The sequence below is a fragment of the Orycteropus afer genome, unplaced genomic scaffold (genome assembly GCF_000298275.1).
Source record: "Orycteropus afer afer isolate SDZICR_OR568_19922 unplaced genomic scaffold, OryAfe1.0 scaffold00309, whole genome shotgun sequence".
Classification (NCBI taxonomy): domain Eukaryota; kingdom Metazoa; phylum Chordata; class Mammalia; order Tubulidentata; family Orycteropodidae; genus Orycteropus; species Orycteropus afer.
This window is the reverse complement of record NW_006921896.1, coordinates 1,740,830-1,762,962: the sequence shown is the minus strand read 5'-3', so window position 1 is coordinate 1,762,962 and position 22,133 is coordinate 1,740,830. Positions and strand designations below refer to the sequence as shown.

General features: G+C 37.2%; 1 protein-coding gene across 1 annotated transcript in view; it reads right to left on the bottom strand.

Annotated features, from left to right (window-relative positions):
- FAM13A (family with sequence similarity 13 member A) overlaps positions 1 to 22,133 on the bottom strand; it is a 235,272-nt gene that overhangs the window by 67,913 nt on the left and 145,226 nt on the right. The window contains exons 4-6 of the mRNA XM_042782411.1: positions 16,982 to 17,168; positions 5,520 to 5,596; positions 5,103 to 5,145 (exon numbers count right to left, since the gene is read on the bottom strand). Coding sequence (XP_042638345.1) covers positions 5,103 to 5,145; positions 5,520 to 5,596; positions 16,982 to 17,168 — 307 coding nt within the window. The remainder of the gene's footprint in view (positions 1 to 5,102; positions 5,146 to 5,519; positions 5,597 to 16,981; positions 17,169 to 22,133) is intronic.

Below are 22,133 nucleotides of genomic sequence, written 5' to 3'. Positions count from 1 at the left end.
GGACAATTTTCTCAGTGGTTTCATTTTTCTCTTCCTGTTCTGGAATTCCAATGACACCTAGGCTTTCCTTTTAATGGTATCCCACAAGAACCTTAGGCTTTTCTTCATTTTGTTTTGATGTTTTTTTCTGATTTATCCCTTTCCAAAGAAGTGTTCAAGTATTTGCCTTCAATATCCCTAATTCTGATTCCATCGATTCAATTATGCTCCTTTGCCCATTCAATGACTTATCTATTTCTGAAAATTTAGTATTAATCTTCTGGATTTCTGTGTGTAGGATTTGTATCATTTCTAATTTTTCATTTATTTTGTCATTTTGTTCCTGTATTTTCTTCCAAAATTCTTCTAGGGCTTTGTCTGTGTTTTCCATGATGTGTCCCTCAATTTGTTGAAGATACCTAAATATAATTCCTTTGAATTCCTTATCAGGGAGTTTCAGTGCTGCATCTTGCTCAGGGATGTGTTTTGGGTCTGTACCCTGGTCCCTTGTTTCTACTGCTTTATCCTGCTTCTTTGTGTTGACTGTGATGCTCTGTTGCCTCCGAGGCATTGTGACATGTTTGTGTTTATATTTAATTGGTGATTGTATGTTGGAGTGGCTTGCCCATGATTTTTGTTTTCTTTGTATGTTATCTACGTAAGCAGGGTACTGTGTTGTGCTCCTCTGTTCGCTAGTTGACAGCACTTATACACTCACCACCTGTCTCCTTTCCTGTTGTCAGCCTTTCATATGTCCCTGCCATCCTTGGCAAACAGAGCCTATTCGTAGGTCCCTGGAATCCAATTGAGAATGCTATCACTTTAAAATCCAAAATGGTTGCTACTTGTAAAGATTCAAAATGGCTTCATACTTGGTCACTTTAAATATCCAAAATGGCCACACCCTCGGTCACTTTAAATATCCAAAATGGCTGCCACTTATAAACATTCAAAATGGCTGCACCCTTGTTCACTTTAAATATCCAAAATGGTTGCTGTGTGTAAAGAATCAAAATGGCTGCGCCCTCCAAATAGCAGAAAGTCAATAGCTCAGGTTGTCTCCCTTCTTGCTGTTTCCCTTCCTAGTCTTAGGCTACCAGCACAGTCATCCCTGCAGCTCTTGGTGACCAGGGCTGATCTTTAGGTCAATTCTCAGGTCCCAACACCACTTGGAAATATTCAGGTTGCTGGTCCTGTCAGAGTAGCCGACAATCCGCAGCTCCAATCGTCTTTGAACCACTGTTTTCGTTCAGGTTTTTCCACTAGTTGGTGCCTAATCCACTTAACACATAGTTCCCTTCAAAGCTCAGGACTCCAGGATTATCTTCTGCATCTCTGTCCATTGGTTTTTCTTTTCTTTATTGAAGAGGGTTTGTGTTGCTTGTCTGCCTATTCCTCCATCTTACTGGCTAGGGGCTCTCTCTGGTAGCATAGTGCCCACCAGCCACTCCTCGGAAGGAAGGTTGGGCAATCCTACTTCCGTAGTGATACTGCCTTGGAAACCCAAGGAGGGGTCTCTATGAGTCGGGGCCGACTCGACGGCAAACAACAAACAACAAACTGGCTAGGGAGTATTTCTGAGGTTGAAGGTTTATGTTCTTCATTCTAATGGAAAGACTAGCCAAAAAAATAAAGGAAAACTACCATTTCCAATGGCTGTCAATTCTTGTACTATCCTTATGAATATGAGAGTTTCCAAGGTAAATTTGAAATAAAAATATCAATGATGACAAAATCAGTGTTAATGGAAAATGAATTTGGAAACATTATCACACCCATTCATACTGGGCATGTAAATTTTGGAATCTCAATCTGAAGCTAAACCAAAAAACCAAACCCACTGCCATTGAGTGGATTCCGACTCATAGCAACCCTATAGGAAAGAGTAGAACTGTCCCATAGGGTTTCCAAGGATGTAAATCTTCATGGAAGCAGATTGTCTCATCTTTCTCCAATGGAGTGGCAGGTGGGTTAGAACCACTGATCTTTTGGTTAGCAGTTAAATGTTTCAAAATATATTCAACATTAAGTTGGTAACACACTTAACTGTGTATAGGAAAGAGCTTTAAAAACAGGCCATTTCACAGTCCTTCATTAATAATGTTGTTGTTGTTGTTGTTGTTATGTGCCGTTGAGTTGGCCCCGACTCATAGTGACCCCCACTTTGGGTTTCTGAGGTATTATCACTGTTGAAGTAGACTGTCCAACTTTCCTTCCGATGAGAGGCTAGTGGGTTTGAACTGCCAGCCTTCTGGTTAGCAGTCAAGTGCTTTAGGCACTACGCTACCAGAGCTCCCATTATTATTGTTGTTGTTATGTGCCACTGAGTCGGACCCGACTCAAAGCGACCTCTCCTGGGGTTTCCGAGGCAATATCATTATGGAAGTAGATTGTCCCATCTTCCTTCCAAGGAGTGGCTGGTGGGTTTGAACTGCCAGCCTTCTGGTTAGCAGTCAAGTGCCTAAGGCACTACGCTACCAGAGCTCCCGTTATTGTTGTTAGGTGCCATCAAGTCAGTTCCAACTCATAGCGACCCTATGTACAAAAGAATGATACGCTGTCCAAGTAATAAACTAGTTTATTATTATTTTTACTACTATTAATAGTTTAGTAATAAACTAGTGAAAGAAACACATGGCTTTGTGAGTAGAAACACAATCCTGATAATTTTGTAGAGTGATGCCTTTTTGTACTTTTGGTGCAGTTGTGAAAAAAAGGTAACATGGAGAGTTTTGTTTAGATTTCAGCCCCTAGCCTATTTATCTCCTAACTGAAATTGTTATGATGGCAATGATTATTAATAGTGAATGCTTAATGAGTGCCAACAGTGGGCGAGGTACTGATTGGTAGCTGCACGTGGGTTATACATCTAAGAATAGGACCTGGCACATAGAAGAAGGGTTTTAGATTCTTTCTCCATGATTCACCCACTTCTATAGGAGTTGTTAAGGCAAAAATATCAAGGCAAATTGTGTTCAGTGTGAATTTAGTGTGGGTGCCAGTTGGAATTTATGAGTTAATGTTATGAAGTCCATCCACAAAGACTGTTCTACACCCTTTTATCTCATAAAGATAACAGACATGAAAGAATTGAGAAGACCTCTCCAAGAAGCTGGAGAAACAATTTCCTTTAAAATAATGTTCAATGACATGATGAGTAGGCTCTTGCTGTGAGCAGAGGGAGATGGTAGAGAAAGGATGAAAACAGGAGGAAAAAAAAATACTATCATGGGGAAACTGTATTCTTAAGAAGATACCTGAAGAGACAAAGAAAGAATGTCAGCTTGTTATCTGAGTCTCAGAGAAGTATAATGAGTTGAAAATAAGAGAAAAGAAGTGGCTCTGAAGCTATGAAGTCAGAAAGAGGAAGCATTTCCCTCCTATTAGCTGCCGGGGTAATGAATAAGTATATATGAAAAGACTGAACAGGGAAAATATGAGGAGTCCATGCCTTGAGAAAGTGGTAGTGACCATTAACTCTCCAGCAATTTCATGCAAAAACTTGTGAATGGGCATTTTTCTAAGAAGAGTATCCATAGCTTTCAAATTCTTAACCTGCTAGACCGTAAAATTCCAAGAGGGCAGGGATTGTAGCTGTTACTAGATCCAAGCTGTATCAGGTGCCCATCAAAGATTAAGAATCATTGGGTTACTTTCTGGTCTGATAGAGACTAAAGGAACCCCTGAGACTACTGACTAAGTCAACCTTCTAACATGGAACTGAAACTACTCCAAGGCCGCCTCAATCAAATAATAAGAAAAACCTCACTGCCGTCGAGTCAAGTGCGACTCAGCAACCCCTCCTTGGGTTTCTGAGGCAATATCACTACAGAAGTAGATTGCTCCATCTTCCTTCCAAGGAGTGGCTGGTGGGTTTGAAATGCCAGCCTTCTGGTTAGCAGTCAAATGTCTTAGGGACTATGCTACCAGAACAAATAATAGAGTGGACTATAAAATAAACAGTAATACCTGTGAGCAATGTGCTTCTTTGGAGAATCAAGTATACAAGACCAATAGAGAAATATTTGCCCAAAAACAAAGATGAGGAGGCAGGGAGGGGCAAGGAAACCAGATAAATGGAAACGGGGAAGTCAGGGTGAACTCAAGGAGCACACTGACACATTGCAATGACTGCAACCAATTTCATGGAACAATCTGTGTATGAATTATTGAATGGAAAACTAATTTGCTATGTACACTTCCATCTAAAGCACAAGAAAATGCTCTAGAAAAGAAAATCAAATAAAAGGAAAGAATTATCAGGTTAGTTGAAGGGTTCTATAAATAATCTATCAAGAGTCAAAATCCAAGAACAGGTTGAGAAAAGTTTTTTGCCAAAAAGAAGACTTATAAAAAGATTGAGGGTGGAGTTGGAAGTATTTGGAAGTAGTTGATGAAATACACACGAGTGAAAAATGAGATCTGGCCCACTAAATGAAACCCAGAGTTGGAAGCAGGGGAAACAAAACCTGTGGGTCAGCATGGGGAGGACATGCTAAAAGGACAGAAGGGAAGCCATGAAAGAGAAAGATACAGGCAGAAAAATGGGAGTTAGATACTTATTCTCCATTCTTTACTTAAAATGAAACACAAAACTTATTCAGATTAAATAATTCAAACTGAATTTGTCAATTTGAAAGTTACTTAGATTGTCTGTGATGAATCCACTACAACTTATAACCTATTTATTACAATCATTTTAAAAATGCATCAAGTCATGGAAAATCTCCATTCTATTAAAGTTTATCTTCACAATCAAAATAAAATAATTTAAAAAGCAAAATTGTTGTTGTTGTTATGTGCCATCAAGTCAAACCCGACTCATAGAGACCCCTCCTTGGGTTTCCGAGGCAGTATCACTACGGAAGTAGGATTGCCCAACCTTCCTTCCGAGGAGTGGCTGGTGGGTTTGAACCGCCAGCCGTCTGGTTAGCAGGCAAGTGTCTTAGCCACTATGCTACCAGAGCTCCCAAAAATAGTGGAGTTCTTATAGTCTTTCAAGGAATCTTTAATCTCTAGGAATCACATTCCTTTATCTCATTAACCCTTATTCAGGGATAATAATAATCAATAATGTATGAACAAACCAGTTAAAGTCACAATTTCATTTGTTAGCTACTCACCTCAAACTGCTGGGCATGTCCACCATCTTGTTCATTTTCTTTGCTATCAACAACAGCAACAACAACAAAGTATTACAAAATGTCAGTTTGTCTTATAACATTTTTTTTAATCCACAGATACTATGATTTCATTTGTTTTAAAAATGGGCCAAATAGCTCTAAACAAAATTCTTATAAAATTTAAAAACAAAGTAAAAAATTCATCAAATTAAAACAAAACCAGAAACACAAGAAAGTAAAAATATAGTTATTTGCCTTTAATGGTACCATGGCAGATGTTCTGTTCTGATCATTTTCCCTGCTACAAAATACTGTCTTTTAACTCTATTCTTTTTAGTTGTCATAACAGACACTACATAAAGTGAAACACAAATCTTTTCATAATCTTCCAAAAAAGTGAGAAAATTCTAAAACTACCTTTCATCAGACATCGGTTCAACATCCTCAGGTCCGGTCCTCTCATGAGATTGTGTAGAATCGAGACTTTCCATATTCTGTAACAAAATAAATCGTTGGTTGACCAGCAGGAATGGTAAGAAATATTTAACAGCAGACAATTCCATTCTTTAAGAAAGAAAATTCAGATAGTATGCAGGTAAAAACTAATTCTAGTCTATAATTAAAAAAAAAAAAAAAAAAACAACTAGTAAAGTAAGTTTATTATATGCTTCTTGAATAAAATTGAACATTGACTTTTATCCTGCCTTTAATAGAGACATCTGAAAACATCCTAGGGTAATTGTGCCTGATAATGTTTTTGTTAGGTATTATTCATATTTTATGGCTTCTTGTTGTTATGTGCTGTGGAGGCAGCCCCGCTCATAGTGACCTCACCTTGGGTTTCCGAGAGGCAGTATCACTATGGAAGTAGATTGCCCAACTTTCCTTCTGAGGAGTGGCTGGTGGGTTTGAACCGTCAGCCTTTGGGTTAGCAGTCAAGTGCCTTAGGCACTATGCTACCAGAGCTCCTAATTGTATAGCTGTTGTTGTTGTTATGTGCCGTCGAGTCAAACCTGACTCATAGCGACCCCTACTTGGGTTTCCGAGGCAGTATCACTACGGAAGTAGGATTGCCCAACCTTCCTTCCGAGGAGTGGCTGGTGGGTTTGAACCGCCAGCCTTCTGGTTAGCAGTCAAGTGCCTTATCCACTATGCTACCAGAGCTCTAAGGCACTTGACTGCTAACCAGAAGGCTGGCGGTTCAAACCCACCAGCCACTCCTCGGAAGGAAGGTTGGGCAATCCTACTTCCGTAGTGATACTGCCTCGGAAACCCAAGGAGGGGTCGCTATGAGTCAGGGCTGACTCGACGGCACATAACAACAACAACATTGTATAGCTAAACATAGTAAAAACTCAGGATCTCAGAGAATCAGGAGGGTGTTAGAACTAGAATTGAGGGTTCTGACTTAGAATTTCATCAGAAACCTGTGGCATCTGCTGCTTATAAAACATCTGTTCAGTATATATTGCCTGTGTGACCTAGGGTAATCTATAGCTTATACCTAAAAACTGTAAAACATTCATAAAAAGAAATGGAGTTAACTAAAGAACAATTTCTTTCTGAGATATTTCATGTTAATGTTTACATCAGCTAGAATGGAAAAAATAGAAACAGGATACTTATTTTGAGTATGTATTTCAGGCTGACCCAATGGGCTCAAAAGGGGGTGCATTTTAAAGATTATTTTTATGACTGCCTCTGTGAATACGGTCAGTGCCTTTTAAACATAATTCACATGGCCAACCACAGAATAAGTAAGCAATTACTATGAAGGAAGATTACAAGCATGCAAATAAGAGCTCATTTAAATTCAGCAGACTCAAACACATAGCTTTCTTGGAAAATCTGGCCCTTAATTTCATTAACCTCAAGGACTCTTATCTGCATTAAAAGGAAATTAAGCATATCTACTCACCCCGTATATGAAAAAAAAATGGTTAATAACAAAGTAAATTTGATTAAGCTTTGCAATAATCCCATGATATCAACATATGTAAACATCTCCATAAAATAAATAGATAATTTGAGTAGAAAACTAATCTTTGGCTTGGTAGATAGATTATTTTCCATTTATGGTGGTTTAGCCGACTTGTGTAGAATGAAGTTTGAAACCCTGAGCTCTGTCAAATAGAGACAAAAGGGAAACAGCATAACTTAATGGTTGTGATGGTGGCTCTGGAGTCCGAAGCCTCAGTTTCAATCCTAACTCTATCATTTATCAGCTGAATCATACTACTTGATCGCAATTTTCTCCTTTGGAAAACAGAGAAAGCAACAATCCTTAATATAAGGTTGTCATTAGGGTTAACGAGATAATGTATGTAAAGTACTAAAATAATGGCTGATAAATTTAAAGAATATCTGCTGTAGTTGTTGATGTTGGTATTATTTCTAAAGCTATAAAATCCTCAAGGAAAATATTTTACTTCTATTTGTATATATCATATCTGAATATGATGTACTTAAACTGGGTGTCAACTTGGCTGGGCCTGGTTTTGAGTGGCTGAGCAGCTGGATGCGATTGGTAATCAACTCCACCACGGAATGTACTAGAGGAGCTGATTAGCTGCCTTAGGGATATGATCTGCTTCCAGTATATAAGAAGCAGCTTTGAGAACGGTCTCTGCAGCTTTTGGCATGCTTGACTCCTGTGTGTAACTGAGTTGTTGTCTGATGATCTTGGGACTGTTAACGGACTTGAATCAGTAGCCTGCTGTGTGATATGATAATTTTGGGACTGTGCCATTTAACTTGTTGACCTTGAGTTTGTTAGCCTCAGCAGTAAGCAGCTGCCTGAGTGAAGAGACTCCTTCAGCTTCAGTGAGCTGGAAGCAAGAGACAGAGGTGAAGCCCAACGTCAAGGGGCCTTCACCTAGTCCCTAGAGCTGGCACTTTGAACTTGGACTTCTAGCCTCCTAAACAGTAAGAGAATAAACCCCTGTTTGTTAAAGCCACCCATTTGTGGTATGTCTGTTAGAGCAGCACTAGGTAACCGAAACAGTGATCTTCTACAAAAAGACTCCTTGAAGGATCTACATAAATGGGAGAACCTGCCTTGTTCATGGATAGGTAGACTGAATATTATGAAAATGTCAATACTACCTAAAGCAATCTACACATTCAATGCAATTCTGATCCAGATACCAACAAAATTTTTTAAGGGCATGGAAAAACCAGTTACTAACTTCATATGGAAAGGAAAGAGACCTCGGATAAGCAGAGCACTACTGAAGAAAAAGAACAAACTGGGAGGTCTCACACTCCCAGATCGTAAAACCTACTATACAGACACAGTAGTCAAAATAGCATAGGTATTGGTACAATGATAGACAGATAGGCCAATGGAATGGAATCGAAAACCCAGAAATAGACCCATCTATATGTGGACAGCTGATCTTTGACAAAGGTCTAAAACCCATTAAATGAGGGAGAGATAGCCTCTTTAACAAATGGTGCTGGCAAAATTGTATATCCACTTGCAGAAAAATGAAGCAAGAACCATACCTCACCCCATACACAAAAACAAACTCAAGTTGGATCAAAGACTTCAATGTAAAACCCAAAACTATAAAATTCATCAAAGATAAAATAGGGGCAAATCTAGGAGCCCTAATTTATGGCATAATCAGACTATGGCACATAACCCAGAATACACAGGGTGTTGAACAGAAGCTAGATGACTGGAACCTATTAAAAATTAAATTCTTATGCACATGGAAAAACTTCATCAAAAGGGTAAAAAGAGAACCTACAGATTGGGAGAAAATATTTGCATATGACATATCTGACAAAGGACTTGTCTCCAAAATCTATAGGAAACTTCAACACTTCAACACCAAAAGACAAACAATCCAATTCAAAAATGGGCAAGTAACATGAACAGACACTTCACTAAAGACAATATGCTGGCAGCCAATAAACACATGAGGAATTGCTCACAATCTTTAGTCATTAGAGAGATGCAAATCAAAACAGTGATGAGATAACATCTTACCCCAGCAATAATTGCAAAGTTCAACAGGACAGAAAATAACAAATGCTGGCAACGTTGCAGAGAGACTGGAACTCTCATACACTGCTGGTGGGACTGTAAAATGGTACAACCATTGTGGCAATGGTATGGTGTTTCCTAAATAAACTGAAAATAGAAGTACCATTTGACCCAGCAATTCCATTACTAGGAATATATCCTAAAGAGGTGAGAGGCAGGACAAGAACAGACATATGCACACCTATGTTCATCACAGCACAATTCACTATAGCAAAGAGATGGAAACAACCAAAATGCCCATCAACAGAGGAATGCATAAGCAAATCATGGTACATTCATACAATGGAATACTAGATGACATTAAAGAATGATGAAGAATATTTGTATCATCTCACAATGTCGATGAGCCTGGAGGACATTATGCTGAGTGAAATAAGTTCACTATTCCTCTTTAAAGCTTTTAAATAATTCCAATCATCATGTTCTTTACACATTAAACTGCTGAATATTCATGGTCTCATTTCATTAAAATAGCATGTAAGACATAGTGTGCCTTTGCTAAAGTAGTTGGGTTGTACTGTATACCTTTTGGAAACAGGAAAGAACTGAAGAATGTGTTGCAATTGGCAAAATACTTCAATTTTTTTCAGAATGAAACTAACAAGGGAGTAAAGATTTATGAGTATACAAACAAAGCAACCTATTTTTGTGGGTATAAAGTTTGAATGCTTTGTAAATTCTAATTACCATCCTTCATCTAGGGTTTAAGGAAAGAAGTCAAAGAAATAGATCAGTAATTCCCCTTCATTGTGATGGACAAATGGGGTAAACGTCAAAACACTCATCAAAATACTTGTTGAAGCAGAATGCTTGCACTTTATGAGAAGCATGCTACTGGACTTTCAGATTTTTTCAAGAAAATACTGACTGAATATCTTTTACAAGTTTGGAATATTTTGTCCTAAACACTCTCCAGGTGTGGTAATACAGTGGTTCATTAATGCTTTTATTTATTAAAGCTGAAGTAATACAACTTAAAGAAATGTTTTATTGCATTAACTCTATTTTAATCACTCTTCTAATGGTAGCATAAGGAGCTCTGGTGGTGTAGTGGGTAAGGGACTTGACTGCTAACTGGAAGGTCAGTGGTTCAAACCCACCAGCTGCTCTACAGAAGGAATATTGAGCAATCTACTACCATAAAGGTTTACAGCCTCAGAAATCCAATGATGGGTTGCTATTGCCATCTAGTCAGAAACGACTAGATGGCAGTGAGTTCCGTTTTCATAATGTTAGGAGTCGAGGCCGACTCAATGGCACATAACAACAACAACGTTAGGTTAAGGAGCTCTGGTGGCACAGTGCCTAAGGAATTTGACTGTTAATCAGAAGGTTGGTGGTTCAAAGCCACCAGTTGCTCTGTCAAAGGAAGATGGGGCAACCTAATTCCGTAAAGATTTACCCCCTTGGCAACACAGTGGGGGTTGCTATGAGTCGGAATCGACTTGGTGGCAGTGGGTTAATGTTAGGATAAAGGTAGTGGGTTACTTAAAAAATAGAAGAGACTATGGTTTTAAGTATAATTTAATGGAATTGTTTCTTGCATGCATTTTTTTTATACCAGATAAAGCTCAGTTTATAATCCATAAAATTGTGACTCACTTAAGAGTCTGTACTAATGACTTTCAAAATAGTTTTGCTATGATCTAATTTATTTTGACAATTTTTGAATGTCTGAGGGAAGAGAATTTTAAAAATCACCATCTTCAATTATAATAATAATCTCAACCCCAAAGGAGCCAATACTTTGATGAAGTTAGCAAGTTAGCCTTAGACTGTGGAATTTACTTTCAATTCTCTCCCCACCCCACCCCCTTTGTGTTTTGGCACAGAAAACTAGGCTTAAAACTTGTTTGACTACTGAAGCACTTGAAAACACCTGAAGTAAAAACAAATTTGTCTTTTAAAATTACAAAATGCTGAGAAAGCTTTTATAGAGGACACTGAAAAAAAAAAATGCCTTGTTCAATATACAAAACAACTCAATCTGAAGGCTGCAGGGACTGCTGCTAGTCAAAACAGGTTCATTATTCTAACCTTGAGCTCTAAGAGAAAGAGAATACTTGATATATTCTCCTTAACAAAGAATTAATGACAAATTTGAATTTCAATTTGTACATATTTGTTTTTATTGTTTAAAACTACATACTCAACTTGCTGCCATCTAGTTGAACTCGACTTATAGCGACCCCTCCTTGGGTTTCCGAGGTGGTATCACTACAGAAGGAGATCACCCAGCCTTCCTTCTGAGAAGTGACTGGTGGGTTTGAACCGTTAGCCTTCTGGTTAGCAGTCAAGTGCCTTAGGCACTGTGCCACCAGAGCTTCTAAAACTATATAAGCTAATCATATTCAAAAAGAACAACTGGTACCATAAAGGATGCCTGTGGAAGAGACTGCTAGCTGTCCACCCAAACATATTCTACTTTTCTTCTGTATGTCCAGAAACAACACATTCCCCTGCTTCTCTTGTAATTAGATATGGCCACGTGACTAACATCTCTACAATAATGTGAGAATGTATGTGTGGCTTCAAGGCCTGTTCAATAAAGTACTCCACTAGGTACATTCCTCAGTGTTCCTCCCCTCTTTCTGTGAGCTGGAATGGAATGAAAACCAGCAGAGTATCCTAAAAGCTACTTGCTGAAGATGGCAGAGATATAGTTGGCCTGGGTCCCTGATAACTATGCGAAGCAATACCTCTATTCTTCTCCCCATCCCCTGAATTCTTGCTTTAGATTGTCACATAGGAAAGAAGTTATATTGTGTTCAAGCCATTGGACCTTGGGTATTTTTGCTGTATGTTACCCTAAACAATATGGCAGCCATCCATTCATTAGTTTTCAACACATTTGTAATGAGTGCTGAACTATTTTGGACATTCCCCAATGCCCAAAATATAATGGTGAATAGTGAACAAGATAGACATTGGTCCTTGCCATCATGATTTTTATAGTTTATCACTTTGATTATAACTTGTTACACTGTTTATATTACCTTCATTTTCATGACAGGGTCTCTCTGAAGAGAAATGTTCAACATTAGTTGACAAAATATGTAATTCAAAGTTGCTGGTGCATTTTTCCTTTACTGAATAATATGTAAGGAAAGGAATCCCAGATGTGTGCATAAATATGGTGAGCTTCATTAATTAAGTTAGAAGAGTATTCACTTTTCTTAGAGGAAAGGTAGATTGTGGTTAGAACACAAAGATGAACCTTAAACTTCATGCAAAGGGGGAAGTTGTTTAAGTTCCTGATGAGATGGGTCTTTAGAGCAAAATAATTTATGAACAAATCCCTCCACTTTTTTGTTAGGTCCCATCCCCTATCACTTATTCAAGTACATTGTTCCTGCAACGGATCCCTCTCTCTTGCATCATTTTCCTACCTCTAATTCTCTAACACCATCTACCCTTAAGAAATCATCTTTTAGTCTCACATTCTCTCTAGATGCTGTCTCATTTCACTTCATATCTTTAGAACACAACTCATTCAAAGACTTTCCATACATGCAGTATTCAATTCCTTTCCTCCTACTTTCTCCTGAGCCCATCTAATCAGGCTTTTACCTCCTCCTTTGCACTACAATGGGAGCTCCTAAGGCATATGACTGCTAACCAGAAGGCTGACAGTTCAAACTCACCAGCCACTCCTCAGAAGGAAGGTTGGGCAATCTACTGCCTTAGTGATACAGCCTCAGAAACCCAAGGAGGGGTCACTATGAGTCAGATCTGACTCAAAGGCAGTGTGTTTGCACTACAATAGGTCATCAGACCTCAGATAAGCAAAGCACTGCTGAAGAAGGAAAACAAAGTAGGAGGTCTCACTCATAGCAACCTCCTTTGGGTTACCAAGTTGGTAAATCTTTATGGAAGTAGATTGCTCAGTCTTCCTTCCGCAAAGTGGCTGATTAGTTGGAACTGCCATCCTTCTAGTTATCAGTCAAATGCCTTAGGCACTATGCCACCAGAGCTCCCAGAATATTAACAGTAAGTGAGAAATTAAAAATAAGTTAACTTGCAGAATGTAATCTAAACATTAGTGACTATTATATTCTTTTCTTTATGATTATCTTGTGAAGATTAGATTTAAAAGTTCATGGAACAGGATTATACTCTAGACCAAGGATAGATTCAGCTGAAGCTAATCTTGCACAGATACCAGTGATAAAAAAATACCCTCAATCCTTACAGAAACAACAGAAGAAAGATACAGAGTAATCCCTCACAGACAGCCAGACACTATGGGAGAGAGATCCAACAGATCTACCGACACAGGACCATAATATTGGGGGACACCAGAATCAATTGGCACAAGAAAATACATAAAAATTTTGCTCTACAACCTACATTGGTGAGTAGTGATTGGGGTCTTAAAAGCTTTCAAGTGGCCATCTAAGACACAGCTAATGGTCTCCTATCATCAGAAGTAAAGAAGAGTGCAAAAACCTAAGGGCATTTGGGAGTAATCAGCCCTAGGACATAATGGACCTTGAGACCAGAAGAACTAGATGGCTCCCAGCTACCAATACCAACCACTTGGGAAAGGATCGAAACTGGAGATTCTGGATAGAGTGGGAGGAAAAACATGGAACAAAATCCAAAAACACAATAATGACCAGAATTACTGATCAGATGGAGTCTGGTGGGACTCCCAATACTATGGCCTTGAGATACACTTTGGGCCTGGAATAAAACTCACCCCCAGGGGCTGGCTCTCAGCCTAATAGTAAATAAGACATGCAGACAACTCAACCAGGGTGACGTACCCAATACTCTATGGAGATACATCCCTTGGAGCAACTGACCATGGGGCACCAGAGGGGCAACATTCACACGGAGGAAATGCAGGACACACAGGAGTGCATAACTATGAGGGGCAGAGGGGTGGGAGTGAGGGGGGTGGGGGGTAGGTGGGGATGGGGTTACTAGGAAAGGAGGAGAGGAGAGTGGGTTAGGGTTGGGGATGGTAATTGGGGAGTGAAACCAAATACACACGAAACATTGAGTGTAAAACAAACTCTGCTCTGTAAATTTACACCTAAAGCACAATAAAATAAATAAATACATAAATAAAAATGAATGGAATAGGAGAGTTAGAAAAAATTTTAGAGAACACTCTCAGTTCACAGATAAGGAAGTTTTCTTCTTTCTAAGTTGTGTTGATAGGGTTTTCAATTATTCATTGCAATAAAGACATGGTCCAGTTAGCTCACTTGTGATAACATGTGACATGTACAATGCTGGAATGCAGAAACTGGTAACTAAAGTGGGGCAAATCCTCTCACACACAAAAAAACCAAAGTAGAATTAGGATCATTCATCCAAATGTTTTTAAACAAGACTGTATGTATAATTTTATCGCTAAAATATATATTCTAAGGAATGAATGTATTTTCCACTTCTAACTATGAAACCAGTTGCCATTCCATTGACTTTGACTCATGATGATCTCGTGTGTGTCAAAGCAGAACTGTGCCCCACAGGATTTCCGGTGGCTCATTTTCAGAAGTAGATCCCCAGGCCTTTTTTCTGAGGTGCCTCTGGGTGGACTTGAACCTCAAATCTTGCAGTTTAGAAGTTGAGCACGTTAACTGCTTCCACTACCCAGGGACTCCTATTAACTACTACCACCTAATTAAGAGACTTCCCCTAGTTGAAAAAAACTAATGGGTTAAGTTCATGTAAAAAGGACTTTGAGCTGAGAGGTATATTCTTTTCAAACTATAAGGCAATGTCTCAGACTGCTAGTCACTGTGATTCTTTACTGCAGATACACAAATCACAGGCAACATAAAGAGCTAATGAGATTACTACATTAGTAGATTGTCCAACCTTCCTTCTGAGGAGTGGCTGGTGGGTTTGAACTGCCAGCCTTCTGGTTAGCAGTGAAATGCTTTAGGCACTACGCTACCAGAGTTCCTTAATGAAATTACCATAATTTATTTTAAATAAACATTTTCTTTTCCCAATAAGAAATATTGAATCATCAATATTAAACAAAAAATAATTCATGTGTAATAGTTCCAAGGAGCACTGGTGGTATAGTTCTGTGAGAGAAAGATGAGACAGTCTGCTTCCATAAAGACTACAGACTTGGAAACCTTACTGGGCAGATCTCCTCTGTCCTATAAGGTTGCTGTGGTTGGAGTCAGCGTGACAGCAGTATGGGTCCAAATCTTAAATCTTTTAGTTTGTGAACTGTATTAGTTACGGTCTGAGATTAATTCTCTCTGTTCGGCTGATTAGTTTACTCTTAGAAACTAAGAATCATCACCATCAGTATTATTATTTTTTGAGAATTGGTATATTTTGGGGAAAAATCATATAAATGTTTTCCTTTATATCTGCATTTTAAGTAAACTGTATTTTATTTAAGGCAAAATCAGATGTTTTACTCAAACAGACACAGATATTAGCAATAAAAATAGGTGGCCTGTAAGTTTTGTTAAATGTATGGAAAACCTAGCATAGGGCTAAAAACTATCAGAGATAAGGTAGGTCAGAGGATTTACACACTGATTAGTAAGAATGAATACTGCCTATTTTTATTAGGTATTCTAGGTTGGGCAATCTACTTCCATAGTGATACTTCCTTGGCAACCCAAGAAGGGGTCCCTATGAGTCAGGGCTGACTCGACGGCTCATAACAACAACAACAACAACAACAACAGTTCATGTCAGGAGCTTTGGTAGTGTAGTGCCTAAGGCACTTGACTGCTAACCAGAAGGCTGGTGGTTCAAACCCACCAGCCACTCCTCAGAAGGAAGGTTGGGCAATCTACTTCCGTAGTGATACTGCCTCGGAAACCCAAGGAGGGGTTGCCTTGAGTTGGAAAACAATGACAACAACAACAGTTCATGTTACATTATACAATTTTTTATTTTATATGGTATTTTTTGTTGAAATTTAAACCTAAAAAAATTAGAAGACAGACATTTGTGTTAGCATGTGACATTTTCCAGTGAAACTGAAGCATACAAGAAAAATGGATTATGCCTATTAATACTTATATTGAATAAATATTCAGTTACTGATTGAAAGAATTTATAAAAAAATCATGTATCAAATCAATAACCTATGATTCAGGTCTGAGGCAACTCAGCAGAAGATTAATTTCTTTTTGTTTCTAATTAATTTGGAGAAAAATAATTTATAAAATGACATTTGAGGCCAAATTTCTGAATACAAAGAGCTTGACTACTGATGGTCTGTTCCTATCTATTTTTATTTTACCTCACTCTAAATTGATTCATTAAAATGTTATATATATATATAATCTTATAGACAAGAACAAATAGAATGAAGGAAAATGTAAAAAGATGTTTTACTGAAAATTTTAATCCCAAAAATAAAACTTAAAAATGCTTGAAAGCATGAGATAAAAATCAAAGCAATTTAGAAAACATGGAAATCAGTATTTTGCTTCCTCTAGCAGAATAGAATATCTCTACTATTTTATATTTACTACAAAAAATACAATGTATGTATACTTAGTAAGCAGCTCTGGTGGTATAGTGTCTAAGACATTTGACTGCTAACCAGAAGGTTGGTGGTTCATACTCACCAGCTACTCCTCAGAAGGAAGATGGGGCAATCTAATTTCTGAATAAGATTTACCACCTTGGAAACCCACAGGGGGTCGCTATGAGTCAGAATTGACTTGATGGCAGTGAGTTAATACTTAGAAGCTCTAAATTCTTATAATTCTGTGAAACTCAAGACTCTGAAATTATTTTTGATATTTTTTTACAAAGCAAAAAAAAAAAAAAAAAAAAAGAGATATGATATTCCCTAAATAATTTTATACAAATATTCACTTACCACAAGACCATCTTGATTTTCATTGAGCTCAGAAAGTTTGGTACTGGATTTCTGACGTTTAGGTTTGCTCCTTTCACCCATATAACCAGAACTATTCTCCTGTAATTTTTCAACTTCCTGAGCACTCAAAATACAGTCTTCAAGGTTGCTGAATCCAGAAGGAATATTTTCTTTGTTGATAAGTCCCCTTGAATAGAAAAGAAACGACTTTATTTTAAAAGAAAGGTGTTTAATAATACTGCCACACATTGCATAAGAAATCAGAAGAACGCCAAGAAATTGCAGTTTGCATTTTCAATCAAAGTCAGTAGATTGCTACTCCGGAGACCACTTACTGTCAAATGAATCTAAAAAAGAAATTATTCCTAGAGGCAAATTGGCAAAGGTTATGCTTCCATCCAGGGGAAAGATGTGGTATTCTGCTTCCATGAAGATTACTGCCTTGGAAACTATGGGGCAGTTCTACTCTGTCCTACAGGGTTACTATGAGTTGGAATCGACTTGGCAGCAATGGTTTTTTAACAGGTATGTTTCTACCACTGAACAGCTTTTATTCAAACAGGGAGAAGAGTGCAACTTTGCACAAAAATTTTCCACTATTCACAGCAGACCATTTTTAATCTTATAAAATTAATATACTACATGGAGAAAAATATGAAAAGGAATATGATATCTCCTCTAGAATACGACATACTGATTTTCCCAAATGATAAAAACATTTTAGCACATGATAAACATATTAAATATATTTAAATCACTGAATCTGATAATCTTGATTGAAATAGTATTAAAAGCTATAGACTACAAAGCATTTTAACTGAAATGCAGATGTGTTATTTTCCAGTTAAAAGAGTACCAGCATGTAAGTATATAATGTAGTGATCCTTCATGACTTAGTTTCAGAAATAAATACAAATGTCCTAATTATACAATTTTATTCATCTGATGGCACTGAAATAGTGGTATGTATGTAAATAACAAAATAACAAAACATTTGCCATTTTAACAGTTTTTACACATACAATTCAGCGACGTGAATTATATTCACCATGTCATGTAACCATCGTCATGTTTCCAAAATTTTTCCTTCATCTTTTAACAGAAGTTCAGTGTCCTCTAAGCAATGATTCACTCTTTCCTCCCTCCTCACCTCTGGTAACTACTAATAAAATTTGTTCTTTATACATTTGCCTATTCCAAGTATTTCATATAAGAGGGAACTTATAATATCTGTCCTTTTAGCAAACAGTTGTTTTTACCACAACATGGAATAAATTAATCCATCAGTATAGTCCCTGTCCAAATGACCATGACTTGGTAAGGTACAGGTGAGCTTTTACTTTCCCTCATGGTATGACTGAGTTAATGCACCTCCCCAAACATCTAAAGTTGTATCTTGAAATAAATAAGCTCTAAAAATTAAAAAATAACAGTATTTTACCACCAAACTAACCATATCAAATATCAAATATTATAAAGATAAAGTTAAATATTTATTCTGCAATCTAAATTCACTGCCTCTTAGGCTATCATGGAGATAAAATTATGAATTAAGTATTATCATAAATATTCAAAGTTAGGCTATCTTTGGTACTTTTTAAGTCTATAGTTAATTTAGTCTTATATTCCATAACTTTTAATGTAAAATATACATAGACTTAGTGAAATATCATAAAAGATTGATGCAGCATTTCAAAGAAATATCCGAAGTAGAAAATAATTGAAGACATGAGGGAAACTAATTAGAGACTAACTTGCAAGCACATATCCTCACGCAAACACTCTGAAATCTCTCCCCTCCATCACCTGACTGCACTGCCTTCTGTGGACAACTGGAGGAAAATTAGTCTCAAACTCAAAATACTTTCTTTCCTACATAAATACTGTTTTCTTATCTCTTCATATTTTCCCTAACACCTAGGCCATATGTCTAAATATAAGTTGTTGTTTTTTTTTTAATGGAGGGAATTTTCTGTTTGAAAGATAACAATTATTTAAAAAACTTAAAAAGACAAAATTCATTTTATACTCTTTTGAACAGTGAATGAATGACTGGAATAAACTGCATCAAAATAAACACAGAAAAATCTTATCGTGCAATTATCTCCTGTGAAAATCTCGTTCTCCCCAGAGTTAAGTCTTCCCTTTAGCATACATGAATGACTGTGTGTCAGTCTGAGTACCTGTGTGTTTGTCAAGTACTTGTACACAATTTCTTCCTGCCACATCCTGACAAGTTTCAATTTTATTTGACATAACCTATATTTGACTTGAACTTAGAACTCTGTGGCTTCTCACATTAATTATCTAGATTCCCTCTTCACCCCTACCTATACACTGAATGTTGTAGCAACACGTAATTACTGAGTATTCCCTTAAGATAACTTGCTTTTCTTTTTTAATTTGTAGTAGAAATTTAACATAATATTAATATAACAAAGAAACATGTTCTTCGTTACATAAATATAATTTTCTAGTTCATTTTTTTTTAGGAGATTAAAACCATTTTCACTTAAATGATGCCTTGCTATTGGAAAAAAATTGTGAAAAAATTCAAACATATACAGAAGGGTATATTATAACATAATCAACAGGATTCAACAATTATCAAGCTTTTTATGTTTGGTCTTTCCAGTTTATTCTTTTAATTTCTTCTTTTCATTTTTTTTAGAAAACATGTTATGAAAAATTTCAGACATGAAACAGAGAAGAGTATTTATGTAACTATCATCTGATAGCATAGTAGCTAAGGCACTTGACTGCTAACCAGAAGGCTGGTGGTTCAAATCCACCAGCTACTCCTCGGAAGGAATATGGGGCAATCTACTTCCGTAGTGATTCCGTAGTAGAATCTACTGCCTTGGAAACCCCAGGAGGGGTCGCTATGAGTTGGGTCCAACTTGACGGCACATAACAACAACAACAACAACAACGACGTGATCTGCTTTAATAACCGTAACTTTCTAGTTTCAGTTTTTCTTTGCCTACATATTTAAAGGAAATTTCAGCCATCATATCATTTCATCCCATGCCAAAATACACCTAGAAAAATATGGACATTTTCTTATTTAGCTACAGTGCCATTATCACATGTAATACCTATCCAAAATAAAGCAAATAAAGCTTTCTTGATTGTCTAGAAACTGTTGCTTTTACAATGGATTCAACCATGCCTTTGTATATGGTAGCCCCCCGCCCCCCGCAACAATTCTCCCTATCTGCTTGCCTGGTAAACTACTTCAGTACTCAAAACCCACCTTAGACATCAATTCCCCAAAGAATCCATGACTCTGTCTCCTTCCCCTCAGTGTTAAATCATTCCTTCCTCTATGCCCTCTCTTATCTTGCATATACGGGCAGTGCTTGCTTTGCACAGTTCTGAGAGGCATGGATTTCAGTTAGCATGGGTTACTTAAATAAAAGCAATCCTCCAATGCCATGGTTTGAATCGTAGTTACCACTCTATGTTAACTGTGAGTAACTGCATAAAGAACAGTCTTTACTGTTAGGTTGTTGGTATACAAATCAGTACATAAGTAATAGATGTGCATCATGATCACTGACCAATCCTATCACTCCTTTCAAGTCTGTCAGTGCTTGGTTACTGATCCTCTGCTATTCAGTGCATGCACAGACAGCAAAGTGTGTACTTGTGTTACCTCTTTGTCTTCCAGTAATAAAGTCTCATGACGTTTTTCAAAAATGAATAATTGAAAAATGACTAATTCTAGTCAATAAGCGTGAAAGTGCAGCAAAGAAGCAAAAAGCTTAACTCTTGAAATGAAATTCAAGTTTAATGTAAATGGAGTTATACAAGAAAAAGCTGACTGTGGGAATGTTGACACAGCTGCTGTTTAAATGGGTCTAGATATGCAGTCAGAGGAACTCAGTGTAGGTGAACTTACTGACTTCAGCAGGAAAGTGATTGTGAGGAAATGGATGAAGAGGTCCCAGAGGAAGTGTCACTGGCAAAAAATTCACATTAAAGAAACTCTTGAAGATATTTCACAGTGTTGAAAGTACAGAGAATAAAAGGTTAATAGCTGATTCATACGTAGAAAGGAGTATGATAATTTGCCAGGACACAGAAAAGATAATCCTTCCATAGTGTAAGTTATAGGATGAAACAAAGGTAAATACTATTCAAAGTATTGATATATGTTTTTTTACAGAGATAAAACACTTTAATTCTCAGTGTTTCTAGTGTTTAAAACGATAGTATATGAAATAATTTTACCTTTTCATCCTGCTTCACTATTCATTTATAACTGACAGTAAGTTTTTAATGTTTTCACAAAAAATTTTAAAGACTGTAGAACAATCATAACTTTTCCACTTAAGATTACTTTGCATGGTTTTTGCCTGCACTGCCATTTTTATGGTTTCACATTGCCATGTTAGTGAGAATTGATGTACTTCTAAGTAAGGTGATTGGTCTGTTTCTCCCACTACACCTAGGCTTAGTTCTTTGAGGAAGGGGCTGCTAGTGGGTAGACGATTTGGCTCTGCAGTCAAACTTAAATCCAGCTCTGCTTGAACTTAAATCCAGCCAAGTAGCTGAATGAATTTAGGGAGTTTAATGACTCTGCCTCCATTCAAATATGTAAAATCATAGGGTTGTTTAGACAGATAACAAATCAATAGCCCTATTCAGTCCTTGTCCATTTTGACCCCTCTTCCCTGCTATCTTCCTCCTCTGCCTGCCCCTATACCCACTATTAGCACTATCACATCAATCTTTGGTCTCACTATCATGTTAACCTCTTCTTGCTATCCATCTATAATCTTGCTATAATCTTCAACCTCTACTTGCTATCCATCTGGCCAAAGTATGTGGAAAGCAGAATGTCATGACACACAAAAGGTTATTTTAAAAAATGCAAAGTGTTGCACACACTATTTGGCAGGGGAAAAAAAGAAGCAGAGTAAAGAACTGTGTTAAATGAATAACTAGTACTTGCTCTACAATACAGTCTAGACAGTAAACTAATTATGTTCTCAAAAAACTTTCTATACAGGTCAGTCATCAGCTAATTTTAAATGTAAGTATCTTCTCTATTATAATTTTTCTATATTTCTAAATGGAATATTGCAGCATTCCCTCCCAGCTACCAGTTCCAAGACAAATTGTTTTTTAAAAAACTGTTGCATA